This window comes from Nicotiana tabacum, chromosome 3 (assembly GCF_000715075.1).
Source record: "Nicotiana tabacum cultivar K326 chromosome 3, ASM71507v2, whole genome shotgun sequence".
Taxonomy (NCBI): domain Eukaryota; kingdom Viridiplantae; phylum Streptophyta; class Magnoliopsida; order Solanales; family Solanaceae; genus Nicotiana; species Nicotiana tabacum.
Genome location: NC_134082.1, coordinates 13,629,570 through 13,646,841, shown reverse-complemented (window position 1 = coordinate 13,646,841; position 17,272 = coordinate 13,629,570). Strand labels below are relative to the sequence as shown.

General features: G+C 34.6%; 1 protein-coding gene across 1 annotated transcript; it reads left to right on the top strand.

Annotated features, from left to right (window-relative positions):
• Positions 1 to 744: 744 nt before the first annotated feature.
• Positions 745 to 15,017, top strand: LOC107774560 (oxysterol-binding protein-related protein 3C). The gene is made up of 10 exons (XM_016594129.2): positions 745 to 1,190; positions 3,385 to 3,478; positions 4,173 to 4,289; positions 4,399 to 4,471; positions 4,560 to 4,678; positions 4,898 to 5,019; positions 11,910 to 12,086; positions 12,627 to 12,771; positions 13,876 to 14,054; positions 14,376 to 15,017. The coding sequence occupies exons 1-10, from the start codon at positions 1,093 to 1,095 to the stop codon at positions 14,620 to 14,622; spliced, it is 1,371 nt and encodes a 456-aa protein (XP_016449615.2). The 5' UTR covers positions 745 to 1,092; the 3' UTR covers positions 14,623 to 15,017.
• Positions 15,018 to 17,272: the final 2,255 nt, after the last annotated feature.

Sequence of the window (17,272 nt, the reverse complement as noted above, 5' to 3'; positions counted from 1 at the left end):
ATAATATAGATATATAAATATAGATAGATGAGTAATCTGATAGGTGATCTACAATGTGTGTTACAAGTAAACTGAGTAAATTATTTATATGCCTCGCGAATTCTTCCGGTTATTCTTGTTTCAGATTCGAATGGGCAACCCCGATCGTGATCCTTTGATTCTTCTAACTTTGGCTTCCATGTTTTGACGTACCGAACTGTCTTTGCTTCATGTCACTGCATTGAGGAGCTTTAAGATCAAATTTTACTAATACACATACGCGATATATATGAAAGGATACTGATTATATTTTAATTGTCATCAATTATATATAATTGTTTATAACGTATAGATTTTGAAATGATTTTGAATCATACGATTGGGGCTTATCATATGGGATTGGTTCATTAAGTGCGGATAGTATCGGTGTCAGACACGTTTTAGAGCATGACACAATCGTTAGATGATTGAAACAGTTGACACGAGCTTGAAAGATATATTGTATGTTAATGAACCTTTAGTATGTAATGAGCCTCGGTGATGATCATCACTCACCATTTATTGGTTTATTTATTTTTATAAATATTATAATGATTATAAGGAATAATTTATAATTCTTGAAACCATAAATTATGAAAAGGGTTATTGAAGAAGCGGTCTTATCTTGTAGTTGTTGGAGTTGCTTACAATCGATTGCGGTGGTGGCAACAGTTGGTGGAGTTGAGGTTGATTTTTTGGTAGCAGTAATGACTCTAGTATCAATAACAGGATAAACAGACTCAAAATAGTAACTGAAACAAACTACACGTTTCACGACGGTGACTTCCACGCACAACTTCCTCAGGCAACAATAGAGAGCGTACAATACACATAAGTTATAGCGCGTTGACAAATACTTATAATAGAAAGTTCAAGAAAAAGAAAGAACATATAACAATACTTGAAAGTTGAAAATTATACAGGCACAAAATCAGCATTCATCGATCAATTTAGGGTTTATAAAAAAATAATTTTTTTAAATAAAATTTTTATACTCATCTAAATTGGAATTTGATTTTGTGAAATTGAATTTGATAATTAATTGAGAGGAATTGAATTTAGGGTTTAGCAGAAATGGGGAGTCCAAAGAAGAATCATAACAAGGGATTTTTTGCAACGATGAGCTCTGGATTGTCCACGTTTGGTAACGCTCTTCACAGATCTGTTAACGGGTATGCTTGTGTAGCACTCCTTTTACGTTCATAAATATTAATGTTTGGTCTTAATAACAATTTTTGTTTAGTTAACAGCTTGTCGTAATTGTATGTTTTTTTTTTTTTTTTGAGAAAATTTTCACATTGTGCGTAATGGCTACAACATGTTAGTTTTTGGGAACTCAAAGAATTGTTCTCATATGGCTTGTTAGAGTTTGTATATTTGTGTAGCCAAGGTGTAACCTAGTAGTCAATGAAGTAGGAGAATAACCATGAAGTTCAAAGCAAACCAAAATTAGGTGAATTCTTCCTATCTGCCTAAGCCTTGAAGGGCAATGTTACCTAATACATGTGCCATGTGTTGGTGGGAGGTAGCAGGTACTCACTGTCATAAAAAGAAGAGTTTATAGATTTTTTTTTTATTTGTCATTTTGTCTATTCTTTGATCTCCCGAGGTTTTTGATGATAGGTTCTCAGCTACACGACAACGTTCTTTGCTTTCTTCTAGTCAGTTGGGAATAACTTTTTTAATTTTAGTTATAATTCCACTTTATTAAATGTATGATGCAACAGTATGCCTTGTGCTTGTTAAGCATCCTATGTTATAGTTGTAGTTGCATATTAGATAGAGAAATTTGAGGATATAATATATTACAGCTCTTCTCCAACCGAGGGTCTTTCGGAAATAGCTTCTCCGTCCTTCTAGGGTAGGGGTAAGGCTGCGTATATCTCACCCTCCCCAGACCCCACCTGTGGAAAAATGCTAGGCTTGTTGTTGTTGTATTATATTACAGCTCTTAGGGGTTGATTAGTTCACAAGCTAGTTATGTAATTATAATGCTGGAATTGTACCGGTATAGCTAATACACGTATAACTTATTCCATGCTGTATCCTGTATAAAGTAATTCATAGATTAAGGTATGAGTTATGCTGGAAATGAAAATGCCCACCAAGCACAAGATAGATAATACCAAATTGTGTACTGGAATTATTGTTCCTATTCTCTCCAACCGAGTGACCCCTTAATGTTTTGTTGCTTTTGCATGCATTATTCTTATCATATATAAACCACTACCTAAGCACGATAACTGTTCTTGAATGGGTTAATAACCTAGTGATTAACTGAGTTCCCACAATCTCTGGGTCGCTCGAGGTTCTTTTTCTCTTTGCCTCTTGAGATCCGTTATCTCTATGATTTGATCCTTCACATATCGGCTCCATACTTCTTTGATCTCCCTTTCTTTCGATGTAAGAAAGTGACACAAGCTTCGCCAGCTTTTTTTGAACTTGATAGTCAAGTTCCCTGCTACTTCCGTAAATACGCCTTGGATAAGCCTAACAACCGTGTACCTAGAAGCACTTGAAACACATTTTTTGCCTAACAGCCGTGTACCTAGAAGCACTTGAAACACATTTTTTTGTTAACACAGATTGCTAGAGTATCTAGCAGATGGGATTGAAAATAACAATAAGCTTGATGTACTAATTGTCATAGCTGCCTTAAAGTTGGGCACTAGTGCCACAGTTCGTCTCAGGAGTTCCGACCTGCACTTCGCTTGGACAGTTTTCCTTTGCTCATCTATTTGTTTAACTGGTTTACAGTATTTTTTAGTATTAGTTTAGTGTTACATGAAGAATTTAGTTTAGATAATGACTCCAGATCGCTTTCAGCATTTGGTATAATTTGTTACTTTCCTTTTCTCACTTATTTAACTATCTAGTGGGCGGTGGTAGCACAGCTTCTTAGGGAAGGATTAGGATGAGACTGCTCCACTTCTGTTTTAAGTGTCCCTGAAATCTCTTTATGATGGGTGATAACATTTTCTTATTCCTATCTTCTACTCCCTCTTTTTCAATTTAGATGACACACTTTCCTTATTAGTCCGTTCCAAAAAGAATGACACATTTCTATAGTTGGATATAATTCAAACTTTATACTCTTCATTTTATCCATTTTACCCTTAATGAGAAGCTTTTATAACCACACAAGTGTCCTGGCCCCACAAAGCTTTTACCCCTTAAACTTTTTAGACCACACGTTTCAAAAGTCTTCTCTTTTTTCTTAAACTCCGTGCCGAGTCAAACTACCGCATCTAATTTGAAACGGAGGGAGTACTATTTTCAAATTTTCCCTATAATTCTGTGGTGAATGATTTTATCTTAACAGGAACCAAACTTGTTTGCTCCATTCACTGCCTTTCCTTCTTCCAGATTGCTTGGATATGAAGGCCTAGAAGTTATAAATCCAGAAGGAGGTAAAGAAGATGGAGAAGAGGAAGCACAAAAAGGTAGATGGAAACAGGAGGTGAGTTATCTCGATGTCTCCTTTTTTCTTTCACATGAATGTGGATTTCTTCCTGATGAAATTTTTTTCTTTTTGCATTTTCCAAATTTTGGATGGGGGTAGTTATAATTCATGAGCTCTCTATCCATCAATATCTCTCCCTCACTGCACAATCACACTCAGAGAGAGAAATTTTAATCTTGCATATTGAGCTGTTTTCTGCCACTTTTTTGGATGGAGCTGGTCATGATGGTATTCTTTTTTTGAGAAAGGCAACAAAAAATTTGAACGGTATTTTATGAAGATGTTTACTTCGATGAACCAAGTTAGTAAACCAAGTTGCAAAGAGACGATCATACCTCATACTATGTGCAAGTATTGCAGTATGAAGTTCTTAAACTTTTCTTTGCAAGTAGTGCACATCAGGTGCTCTTTTAAAAAGATGCCCACATCCTCTTAAAGTATTACATACTCCAATTTTAGCTAGTCATGCAGCAAAGTATAGTCTATAAAATTAAGAAATAAGCGCAGCACCTTTATGTGAGTCAAGAACTCAAAATGCTTGTGTCTTTCAATTTCATACATTTAATGTGGAGGGGCCTTACCCTTTATTATATGTTCACCAAGAAATGATTTAGTAATTTTTTCTGTTTGAGAAGGTAATTGGTATATCTTTAATTTCTCAAGTTGAGTGTGATCCTTTGCTTTCTCAAAGGAACGAGACAGTTACTGGAAGATGATGCAGAAGTATATTGGTTGTGATGTCACATCAATGGTAACACTCCCTGTTCTTATATTTGAGCCCATGACGATGCTTCAAAAAATGGCAGAGGTTTGTGGAAGCTGATTTACATGCTTTTAGTTAATATTACATCGTATACAATGTATTAGGGAAAAATGTACAAACATTTTATCATTCTAGTTTGGAACTGTTGTGGCAGTTAATGGAATATTCCCACCTTTTAGACAAAGCCGATGAATGCGAGGATCCTTACATGCGATTGGTATATGCAAGTTAGTGGAACTGTTTAATTCAATGGATGATTAAATTCTGCATACTCCTTTTCTACTTTTCAATATTAATTGTTGAAATTTAGTGCAGCATCTTGGGCAATATCAGTCTACTATGCTTACCAACGTACATGGAAACCGTTTAACCCAATTCTTGGGGAGACTTATGAAATGGTCAACCATGGTGGCATCACATTTATTTCCGAACAGGTATATGAAGGGTACTTATGCTGTCTTCTTTAGCTCTGTCACGTGTTTGGTTTGTCCTACATCTTACAATAGATATTGCATCGGTTGGCATTTTTTATTAAACAATTGCAAATTAAGCTAAACTAATATGCTAGATCTTATTAAAGCCTAGTATGGATATGCTCAAACTGGTTCATTTGTGTCATTGTTTGATGGAATCTAATGCTTCACGACCTACAGGTCAGCCATCATCCTCCAATGAGTGCTGGGCATGCTGAAAATGAGCATTTCACATATGATGTGACTTCCAAGTTGAAAACCAAATTCTTGGGTAACTCCGTTGATGTATATCCTGTTGGAAGGTTAGTTCATGTGTACCTTTCCTACTTCCTAGATTGCAAAGATTGTAGTATGCTCTTGTTGTTGATCAGCGTCAATGCATGGAGATCTTTGTAATAATTGATGTATGCTTTCTTTGCTTCCATTCTTCCTGGTTTTACTTATCCAAAAATTTTGTTTTATTTTCATTGAGTCCAAATGGTGACGTTTTAACTGCAATTCTTATCAAATCATAATTTTAGGTTTTTGTTTTCTCCTTGCTGCTTTCCTTGCTTTGTACCTGATAGTTGTTAAGAATAAGTTTCTACAATGTCAATGACAAATGTATAAGTTTTGAAGTATTGATGTATACCTGAAATATGGATGTGATGTAGTTATTAGCTAAGTTGCTCGAACTCTTCACTTTTGGTGCCGCACCCGTGTCGACACGACATGGATTGGGGGGGGGGGGTGGTCCGTACTGGATCTGGTCAACCGATTTTGGGCACGTTGACCAAAACCGACGGAGAAATTTGGGGCAGATATAACCATTTCTGAAATAAAAACGAAAGCTAGGGTGAAATTGGAGAAAATGGAATACCTAGTATATAAAAATTTCTATGTCAGTTCTTTTCCTTGTATTTCCTTCTCGGATTCGCCTTTTGATCAATATTTTCTCCTTCTCGAAACACCCTGTAAGTTCTTTACATATAATCTCTCATAATTTAGACATATTTTTATAACTCTATTTTTAGATATCTGAATTATTTTTAGCCGAATCTCCACACCTGTATCCATACTTGGATCCGTATTCCCGAATCTTAAAATTCAGATCATGAAGGATCGAACCTCTAGATCCGCACCCGTCTTGAATACTTGCACCCGAGTCCGAGCAACTTAGGTTTTTAGAATAGGAAGTCCATCTGAATCCCGTATTCTGAGTCGAGGAGAAGTGGATTACTCTGTTTTCTTTACAATCATATGCTCGATCACGAGGGTCCAAATTAGGGTCTTCATCTCGCTGACTAGATATACCAATTTGGAGAAAATCTGCTTCGCTTTGGTTTGTGTAAGGCGGAAATTGAGGCATTACATGTTGTCTGAATTTTTGAGGAAATGACTATTCATCTATTGTAGTTTCATCCAGGCAAGAAAAAGTCTTCGAAACAAAGGCGACCATATCCATTAAGTGAGTGTAACTGCCACAGTTTACAATTTATAGTTCTTTTTATCTGCAGTTATCTTCTAAGTTGTTCGAACTTGGGTGTAGATATCCGATATGGGTACGGATCTGAGCGTTGGATTCGAAAAAATCTAATTTTAAGATTTGGGGGGTGCAGATCCAGGTATGGATACGGGTGCGGGAATTCAGCTAAGAAAATTCAAAATTATAAAAAATAGAGCTATAAAGATATTATTAATTTTGAGGGATATTCTATGAAAAACTTACATGTATATTATAGAATTCAATCTTTCATTCTTCAAGATGGCATTGTTCTTCCATTGTTCTTCCATTCTCCTACGAACACAACAACATAGCAACTAATTATTAAAAGTATATTACAATAGAATAATATAATTAAAAGAATCAAATATAAAGTGGAAGAAAAGAACTAACCTTTTATTCAAGAACAAGAATGACACAACTCTTGAAATAAAGAATGTAACTTGTGTTGTAAATGTAAAAATAAGATCTTAAACAAAGTGAAAGTGTGAAATTAGAAATCTAAAATTTAAGACGTAAAAAAAGACATTTATTTCGACCACAATTTAGCTATTAATAATTAAATTAATAGTTCAATACACCAAGTAGAAGTTCACCCTTTTACCAAAAATAATAGAACATTTGAACTTGACTAACAAAAACCAACAAAGCATAGTCAAGTTATTCAAGTTAACTACTTTAAGCCCTAGCTTTCCTCTGCAACATCTTCAACTCCATCTAAATCTTCCAATTCTTCTCCAAAGATCACTCCTTCCAATTGAGGTTCATCCATTAATAGCTCGATTAAACCATCAATTATCTTATCAATATCAAATTGATCTCCACCTAAAGTAACATTAAATTAAAAAGAATAGATATATTAGAAAGTTTTCATGAAAAGAAAAAAGAGTTATGCAAAATAAATAATCGAGAAAATTATCAAATAAAAAAAAGTATACATATACCCAAATCCCAATACTTGCTCGGTCCACTTGTATATTTTTCCTTCTTGCGAGAGAGCAACCGTAGGTTATAGTGTACAAAAACCAAATCTTCGGCTCTTGAAGTTGCAAATTTGTTTCTCTTGATGTTGTGAATCGAAGAATAAGAGCTCCAATTTCTTTCACAATAAGAGGAAGAAGCTGATTGAGTAAACAACTTGTAAGCTAAGTTTTGCAAGAGGGGCCGAGACACGGTGATTCGCCCACCAAGAAAGAATATCCTCATACATCATAGCCTCAATCATATGAGGCTCACTAAAATAAACCACCCCACTACAAAATGCTCCATACTTCAATGAGACTTGCTTCATTTCATTATCTTTAAAGTATCTCTGAAAGCATTTGACCTTATTCATTGAGATTTCTTGATCTTCAAAGTAGCTTGCCTTCGAATTCTATTTTCACCTTGAAGCCATGATTTGTGATAGTATTTTGGAACCAAAGCGTGTGCCAAACATTGTAAATGAGTGTTACTTTTGTTCCACCTAGCTACAAGAATCTCATGAATTGTTTCAAAAAAGTTTGATTGGCCGGAAATGAGATCCTTCCCCTCGTGCTCACAGATAATTTTCTTAACTTTCTCTATCATTGTATCCCACATATCATAAATGAGTTGCAATTTCGGATTATCAAGATCGGCACTTCTAAGCATATCTACAATAGGTTCCATAACCTTCAAAAAGTAATCAATGCTATCCCATCATTCATCATCCATTATAAGGGATTTTATTTCATATGCTTTAGCTTCAAGTCCCTTATCGTCCCTATGATGCTGTCATTCATCATCCATCACCATCTTCTCTAATGACTGTTTTACTGTTTAAACATGAGTGGTCATAATAATGTGTGAGACAAATCTTGTTTCGGCAACTTTCAGTAAGCACAAATTCAAATGCTTTTGAAAAATTGCAAGTGCCATTTCATGATTCACAACAAAGTTCTTCAAATTACTTACTTGACCAAGTAATTTTAATATCCATTTGCAATTTGTAAAGTGAGTTGATCCTTACGAAGGTTGTCACATACTTTTCAACGATCGATTTAAACAATGAACAACACAGGGAGTCCAAAATATACGAGGAAATGTTTGCTCCATGGTAGAATCGACAAATTTCATGTTACTTGCGTTATTTGTAATAACTTCAACAAAAATATCCGGACCTATATTTTCTATTGTTTCAATAAATAATTTAGCAATATATTCCCCATCCTTTACGACCCCACTAGAATTTATTGAATTTAAAACTATTGGCAGGGAGTCCAAAATATATGAGGAAATGTTTGCTCCATGGTAGAATCGACAAATTTCATGTTACTTGCGTTATTCGTAATAACTTCAACAAAAATATCCGGACCTGCATTTTCTATTGTTTCAATAAATAATTTAGCAATATATTCCCCATCCTTTACGACCCCACTAGAATTTATTGAATTTAAAAATATTGGTCCCCGACTAGATGATGTCATTATATTTATTAAAGGTCGTCTCTTAATGTCGGACCATCCATCCAAACAAATCGACATCCCTTTTTTTCCATGTATCTTTAATTGGTTGCAACTTTCTAGCAATGTTAGTCTTCCCTTGAGCCAAAAGATTTGTTCTCAACCTATTATGGGGGGGGGGGGGTTGGATTTCCATCTAGAAATTATGAATATTTTTTGAAATAGGTAGATCTTGCAAGATTAAACGATAGACCTGATGCGTAAAACATTTGAGCGGCTAATTTATGTATTTCTTTCATAGATACCGAAGGATTTCTCTATAGCTCCACCCTCTGGACCCTTTCTTTTTCTCCGTTGTAGTAAATTAGTCCCCTCCAGAAGAAATACATAACCAACTTTCTTTCTTGCATCGACTTGAAAGAATCCATTCAAGTTGATGCAAGAAAGAAAACTGATTATGTATCTCTTCCGAAGGGGACTGATTTACTACAACGGAGAAAAAGAAAGGGTCCGAGGGTGGAGCTATAGAAAATCCTTCAGCATCTATAAAAGAAATACTAGTGGCTTGAATGTTTTACGCATCAAGTCTATCATTTAATCTTGCCAGATCTCCCTATTTCAAAAATATTCACAATTTCTAGCTGAAAATTCTATTCCCGGTGATATTCCCCCATATAATAAGTTAAGAACAACTCTTTTAGCTCCGGGAAAGACTAACATTGCTAGAAAGTTGCAACCAATTAAAGATACAAGGAAAAAGAAAAGGTTGTCGATTTGTTCTGATGGATGGTCCGACATTAAGAGATGACCTTTAATAAATATAATGGCATCATCTAGTGGGGGGCCAATATTTTTAAGGGGAATATATTGCTAAATTGTTTATTAAAGCAATAGAAAATGTAGGTTCGGATAATGTTGTTCAAGTTATTACGGATAACGCACGTAACATGAAATTTTCTGGTAGAATCTACCGTGGAGCAAACATTTCCTCATGTATTTTGGACTTATTGTGCTGTCCATTATTTAAATCTAGCGTTGAAAAGTATGTGTCAACCTTCGAAAAGATCAACTCAGTTTGCAAATTGCAAATGGATATTAAAGTTACTTGGTCAAAATGAGTAATTTGAAGAACTTTGTTGTGAATCATGACATATCACTTGCAATTTTTCAAAAGCATTTCAATTTGTGTTAATTGAAAATTGCCGAAACAAGATCTGTTTCACACATTATTATGACCATTCGTGTTCAGACAGGGAAATTGTCATTAAAGAAGATGGTGATGGATGATGAATGGAAGCATTATAGGGGGGATGCAGGACTTGAAGCTAAAACACGTAAAATAAAATCCCTTATAATAGATGGTGGAATAACATTGGTTACTTTATGAAGTTTACAAAACCTATAGTAGATATGCTTAGAAGTGCCGATCTTGATAATCCGAAATTGCATCTCATTTATCATATGTGGGATACAATGATTGAAAAAGTTAAGAAAATTATCTTTGAGCACAAGGGGAATGATCTCATTTCCGGCCAATCAAGTTTTTTGATGTAATTCATGAGATTCTTGTAGCTAGGTGAAACAAAAGTAATACCCCTTTGCATTGTTTGGCACTGTCTTTGGTTCCAAAATACTATGACGAATCATGGCATAGGTGAAAATGGAATTCGAAGGCAAGCTAAGATCAAGAAATCTCAATGAATAGAGTCAAATGCTTTCGAAAATACTTTAAGGACAATGAAATGAAGCAATTCTCATTGGAGTATGGAGCATTTTGTAGTGGGGTGATTATTTTAGTGAGTCTCATGTGATTGAGGTTATGATGTATGAAGATCCTCTTTTTCCGTAGGCAAATTATGGTGTCTCGGCTCCACTCTTGCAAAGCTTAGCTTACAAGTTGCTTACTCAACCGGCTTCTTCCTATTGTTGTGAAAGAAATTGGAGCACTTATTCTTTGATTCACAACATTAAGAGAAACAAATATGCAACTGCCAGAGCTGAAGATTTGGTTTTTGTACCCTATAATCTATGGTTGCTCTCTCGCAAGAAAGAAAAATATACAAGTGGACCATGCAAGTATTGGGATTTGGTATGTATACATTTTTTTATTTGATATTTTTCTCAATTATTTATTTTGCATAACTCTTTTTCCTTTTCATGAAAACTTTCTAATATATCTATTCTTTTTAATTTAATGTTACTTTAGGTGGAAATCAATTTGATATTGATAAGACAATTGATGGTTTTAATCGAGCTATCAATGGATGAACCTCAATTGGAAAGAGTGGTCTTTCAAAGAAGTTGTGGAGGAAAGCTAGGGCCTAAGAGTAGTTAACTTGACTATGCTTTGTCGGGTTTTAGTTAGATAAGTTTAAATGTTCTATTGTTTTTGGTTAAAGGGTGATTTCTACTTGATGTATTGAACTATTGATTAGTCATGTAATTCACTAATTATTAATAGCTAAATTGTGGATGAAATGAATGTCTTTTGTTTATTTCTTAAATTTTAGAATTCTAATTTCACACTTTCACTTTGTTTAAGATCTTATTTTTACAATACAAGTTACATTCCTTTTTTCAAGAGTTGTGCCATTCTTGTTCTCGGATAAAAGGTTAATTCTTTCTTTCACTTTATATTTGATTTTTTTAATTATATTTATTCTATTTTTTTTGAAAAAGTTAATTATATTTATTCTATTGTAATATACTTTTAAAATTTAGTTGCTATTTTATTTTATTCGTAGGAGAATGGAAGAACAATGTGCATCTTGAAGAATGAAAGATAGAATTCCACAATATACATGTAAGTTTTTCACATAATATCTCTCAAAATTTATAATATCCATATAGCTCTATTTTTTATAATTTTGAATTTTCTTAGCTGAATCGCCGTACCCGTATCCATACTTGGATCTGCACCCACAAATCTTAAAATTTAGATTTTGCTGAATCCCTCAATCGGATCCGTGCCCGTATCGGATACCCGCACCCTAGTTCGAGCAACTTAGATGGCTACAATGTTTGTATAGAGCTAGAGAATATATCTTTGAATATAATTGAGCTTTGTTCCGTTCATGTAGTTTCTTCATTGATATCTGACCTAGAAAGATTTCTTTTCTGTTCTTTTATATCGATTTGTTGAATTTCAATAGGCTCCAAAGTAGATGTTGATTAAGAATATATTAACTCTGTATTGGAGCTTTTTATTCTCTATTACTGCAATTAACTTATCTACATCTCAATAAATTTGTAACACTAGAAATTCTTGTTCTTTATTCGTATTCAGGACACGTGTGACCCTTAAGAGAGATGGTGTTGTCTTGGATTTGGTTCCCCCTCCCACAAAGGTTAATAATTTAATATTTGGACGAACCTGGGTTGATTCGCCTGGGGAAATGATCATGACAAATCAGACAACCGGGGACAAAGCGGTGCTCTATTTCCAAGCTTGTGGTTGGTTTGGGTATGTTGGCGTCTCCTCTTAACTATATTACCAAATTTTCTTGCGCTTCTTTTTCATATTTATTTCTGTTGGGCCTTTTCTTTTGTTATCACATATATGATGTGATAACAAAAAGACCAGAAAGTTCTACTTTTACTGCTTGATTACATGGTTATGGTATATAAGCCTATCTTAATACCTCATCTGAACTTTGGTTCTTTTCCGTTGCTTAAAACAAGGAAAGTTACCCCTTTTCTTTTTGCCGTCCAGCGACTCTCAAGCCCATATGGTTTTTACTGCTACAAACCTTTGGCTTGAACTTCTATATATTATTTTCTTCTCTGATTTTCATGATTCTTACGGTGCTTCTATATGAACTGGACATAATTTTTGCTATCTTTTCATTTGAAGGCATCACATCTTCCTCGTTAATTTTTGTCACGACTAATAACTGTCGGATGCGGAAATGCGTATAAAATGTTTTGCAGCATGCTTTAATATTCAATCACCAGTATTTCCAACCTACTATTGGTTATCGATAAAGTTGCTTTTTGGGTGCAGGGCTGGACGGTATGAGGTTGATGGGTATGTTTATAATGCTAATGAGGAACCTAAGATACTGATGACTGGAAAATGGAATGAGTCAATGAGTTACCAACCCTGTGACATGGAGGGTGAGCCTCTTCCTGGCACAGAGCTAAAAGAGGTTAATGTCTGGCCAGCTTTTCTCATTGAATGGAATTTTGTTCTATCATATGCCAATGTTAATTTGATAAGTTGCAAAAACAAATACTCCTATGCTCTAATGGACTATAGAAGTTCATGTATGATGGCATCTTAAAGTGTGATATCATATGTTCTTATTTTTTTTCAGGGATGAAATTCCAAAATTTTGTTTTATAAATGGCTGGTAACAAAAAGCTATTCTATGATTTGATGCACTCTTAACTCGATTATACCTTATATCTTTGGGAGATAAGACGTGAGAAGGACCTCTAGTTTAGTCAAAGTCGCCATCAGTCGGTATAAAGAGTTCATTTATGTCAAAAAAAGAAAGAAAAAGAAACGAATAAACTACAAAAGATAATTCAGAAAGAGAAATTTTGCAGGCTTTATTCATTTTTTGCTTAGAACCTTATTTCATTTATTTGTGGATTCATTTGATGGTATGGAAGCTCCATGTAAAGTGGATCTGACTTTTCTTTAATAACCAAGAATTTTCCGAGGCCAGTGGCACATGGTTTGAAACGCAGTAGATAATATGCTCACTGCTCTGTCCTTCTCCACTTAAATATCAGGTTTTTGCTTGTGACAAAATTTGAATTCGTGACGTGTACCTAACCCATACATGACATGTTCTGCTCTTACCACTTAGAGCAAAGCCTGGGGCAAAAGGTAGATCTGGCTTTTAAGTCTGATTCTTAAGTTTGTGATTATATTTCATGCTTGCATATGCATGAGTTAACTGCTAAGGTCATGTTGTTCGAGTACTTAAATCCTATTGATTATTATTTTGTGAGTTAGTTGCTGAGGTCAATATTTTTCAAGTACTTACAGCCTATCGTTTATTATTTTGCACTTAGTATTATTAGTGTGTTTTCTGGTGTCAAGTCCTGCTAAAACTTGTCTAATCGTGAGTAAGGATTTGCAACTATTACCTGCTCCCTCCAACAAGTCCTACTTAATTAGTTTCCTGTAAAGGCATGTGCATATCGCTACACATCAGAAAATCCTCTTGCTTTGTTGCAGTTATGTGGCAATTAAATATTGCTTGACATGGACATGTGGCTAACTATTAACCTGTCAGCAGGTTTGGCGAGTTGCTGCTGCTCCTGAAAATGACAAATTTCAGTACCCCTATTTTGCGCATAAAATAAACAGTTTCGATACTGCTCCCAAGAAGTTGTTAGCATCCGATTCTCGGTTGAGCCCCGATAGAGCTGCACTTGAAGAAGGGGACCTATCCAAAGCTGGTGCTGAAAAGAGCAGGTTTCTCTTTTTCCCTTTCCCTTTGCTATGCTCTTATATTTCTCACATAACATGTATACCGATTTACTCTAGGGTCATAAAAGTGAAGTTAGCGTTCTTGAATGCCCTCAGTTACTCCTTGGATCATGCCTCAAACTATCAAATCTCTCTTAGTATCATCTATGTATAATTTACGAGTATACAAATGTATTGAAAGTTGAGAGATAGAGTTGAGATGATAATTGGTTGATAAGCCTCAATGGTAAACTTAATCCTTTCATTCATTCATTCTGTTTCCTTCTGATTCTAAGATGCTTGCTTTGCCGTTCTGTATCTCTTTAGTTTGGAGGAGAGGCAGAGAGCTGAAAAGAGAAACAGAGAGGCACAAGGACATGAATTCAAACCAAGATGGTTTGATATGACCGATGAAATTGCACCAACACCATGGGGTGACTTGGAAATCTACCAGTACAATGGCAAGTACACCGAGCATTGGACAACGGCTGATGCTTCAGGCAACATTGATATAGAAGATGTTAAATCCGTGGACTTCAATCCATGGCAATATGGAAATTTGGCCGAGGAATAGGGCTGATGCTACATTTTTGCTTGCACAATTGGATGTGCTGGTTGTGGGCTGACCTTTCTGTGTAAAAAGAGAAGCAATTGTTGTTTGTGTAATATGTACATTGTAACACATTTTAGGGGTCGTTTGGTAGGAGGTATTAGAAAAATTATGCAAGCATTAGCTCTGTGCATTACTAATACCTTGTTTGGTACATTTTTAGAACTTGTGTATAACTAATACTTGTAGGGGTCGTATGGTGTGAATACGGCTTATGCCGGGATAAGTAATGCTGGGATTAGTTATGCTGGATTAGTTATAAGTAATGCTGGGATTAGTTATGCTGGATTAGTTATCCTGGGATTATTTTTTATCCACTTTTTGGTATGTTGTATTAAGAATGACAATTGCATAATTTCTTAAAAGAAGGTATAAGTTATCGTGACACTAATTACTCTACCCTCTACAAGGTATAAGTTATTCCAGGTACTAATTTTAATCCCGGGTTAACTTATACCAGGTTTGCTAACCAAACAAAGTATTAAGGTGATATTAATCTTTTATACCAATACTATACCTTCTTATACCTCATACCAAACGACCCCGTATTAGTTATACATCATACTTGGTATTATCCTATGTATAAGTAATGCATAGAAAACCTATTAATGCATGCATTAGTATAGTTAAAGATAAAATTGTCCTTAAAGTCCTTTAAAACTAGAGAATATGGAGCACATTTTTGTAAACAATTATTTTTCTTAATCATTATGCAATGCATTATAATTTTTAATACACCATACCAAACAGTAGATAAGAAATAATATCTGCATAACCAATACTTGCATTACTAACCCATGCATTACTAATCCCTGCATTACTAATACACTTTATTCCGCATTATTCTTATATATCCTACCAAACGACTATAGTCTTGTTTTAGGATTGTCGCTTTTCTCAGTTGTTTTAGTTGAAAATTAGCAACCTCAGTTTATGGGACAATTTTTTTGGGATTTTTAATTATTATATGAATCTATGAGCCCTTTACATTTTCTAAAGGTTTATTTTTGTGATGGGGGATAGCGAATACCTTAATTTTGGACCCTGCTGCATCTATTTGATTCCTAGTGGCTGAGAAAAAAAAAATTGTAGGGAAAAGAAATGTTTTCATTTTTATGAATTTATGATTGGAATTTTAAAAAGACAGAGAATTAATGAGTGACTACTAGTGTTGTTTTTAAGGACTCTGCTGATACCTAACGAAATACTTTTTATGGGGGGCTTTATGGTGTAATATGATTAGAAATGGCGTGGGTAGCCATTTTTTAAAGTGGTATTTACTTTTTATCCAATATTTTTAATATTGATCAAAAGTAGCCACTACTATATTAAAATTGATATGAAAAGACGAAGTTACCCTTTCTTCTATCTCTTTTCCTTCCCAAATCCTCTATCAAAATTTCAAAACCCTTTCTCCTGACCAAAATTTCCCAAACTCGTTACTTCTCTTCTCCATGCAGTAAGTTCTTCCCCAACTTCATTCCACTTTCTAAACCCAAAGGCAGACCACTTCATCGGCGTTGCAGACCATTTCTCCAACTTTATTTCTTTTTCTTTTTCTTTTGGTTGGTTAGGTTCTGTAGTCTTTTATTTTTTTAGTTGTTTCTTTTTGTTATTAGCTTTCTGTTGTGTAATTTGACATCAATCTTAGATGTAAATTGCAATTATTATTTTTTTTTTGTGAAAAGATACAAATAACGTTTGATTTTCTGCTACGTTATGGATCCTGAACTTACAGTTACAAGTTCAAAAGTTAAGGACACTTGGTCCTGAACTTAGAATTACAAGTTCAAAAGATAAGGACAATTGGTCCTAAACTTATAACAAGCTCAAAAGTTAAGGACAATAGGTCCTGAACTTAGGCTAAGAAGCTTAAAAGTTAAGGACAATAGGTCCTGAACTTACATTTACAAGTTCAAAAGTTAAGACAATATGTCCTGAACTTAGACTAACAAACTCAAAAGTTAAGGATACTTAGGGTGTGTTTGGTATAACGGAAAATGTTTTCCGTTTTCTTGGAAAACAAGTAGTAATCTTATTCATTTTCCGGTATTTGGTACGTAAATTAAGGAAAATGACTTCTCAAGAGTATTCATAAATAATTTAGATATAATAAACATGAAGTCATAAACTTTTAAACTAACAACCTTCCGAATCCACAAATTTCATAAACTTTCGAAACTGCGGAATTTCGAACCCGTAAACTTTATAATTTCTAGACCCGTAAACTTCCAAACACATAAACCTCCGAACTCATAACTTTGGAACTTGTAAAATTTTGAACCTTTACACCGATAAATTAAAAAAACTAAAAATAAAAAATATATTTAAAAAATATTTTTTTCGGGGGGTGGGGGTGGGGTGGGGGAACAGGGGCGGGGGGTGGGGGGGCAGAAAAATGGAAAAAGTAGAAATTTGAAATTACGAAAAAAAGTAAATTTTTTTTTGCGGGGGAGGGAATGGAGGGGTAGTAGGGTGGGCGGTAACGGAAAAACTGAAATTTGAAAAAAAAAACCTTTTTTGGAGAAAGGGGGAAGGTTAAGACGGAGTTTTGAAAAATATTTTCCCTTCTCTTGATAAGGAAAATATTTTCCTCCAATTGGAGGAAAATGAG

Coding starts and splice junctions, on each gene's coding strand:
- LOC107774560 (XM_016594129.2), top strand. CDS start 1,093: ATGGGGAGTCCAAAGAAGAATCATAACAAGGGATTTTTTGCAACGATG. Junction 12,087..12,626: donor CAAGCTTGTGGTTGGTTTGG/GTATGTTGGCGT, acceptor TTTTGGGTGCAG/GGCTGGACGGTATGAGGTTG. Junction 12,772..13,875: donor CTGGCACAGAGCTAAAAGAG/GTTAATGTCTGG, acceptor ACCTGTCAGCAG/GTTTGGCGAGTTGCTGCTGC.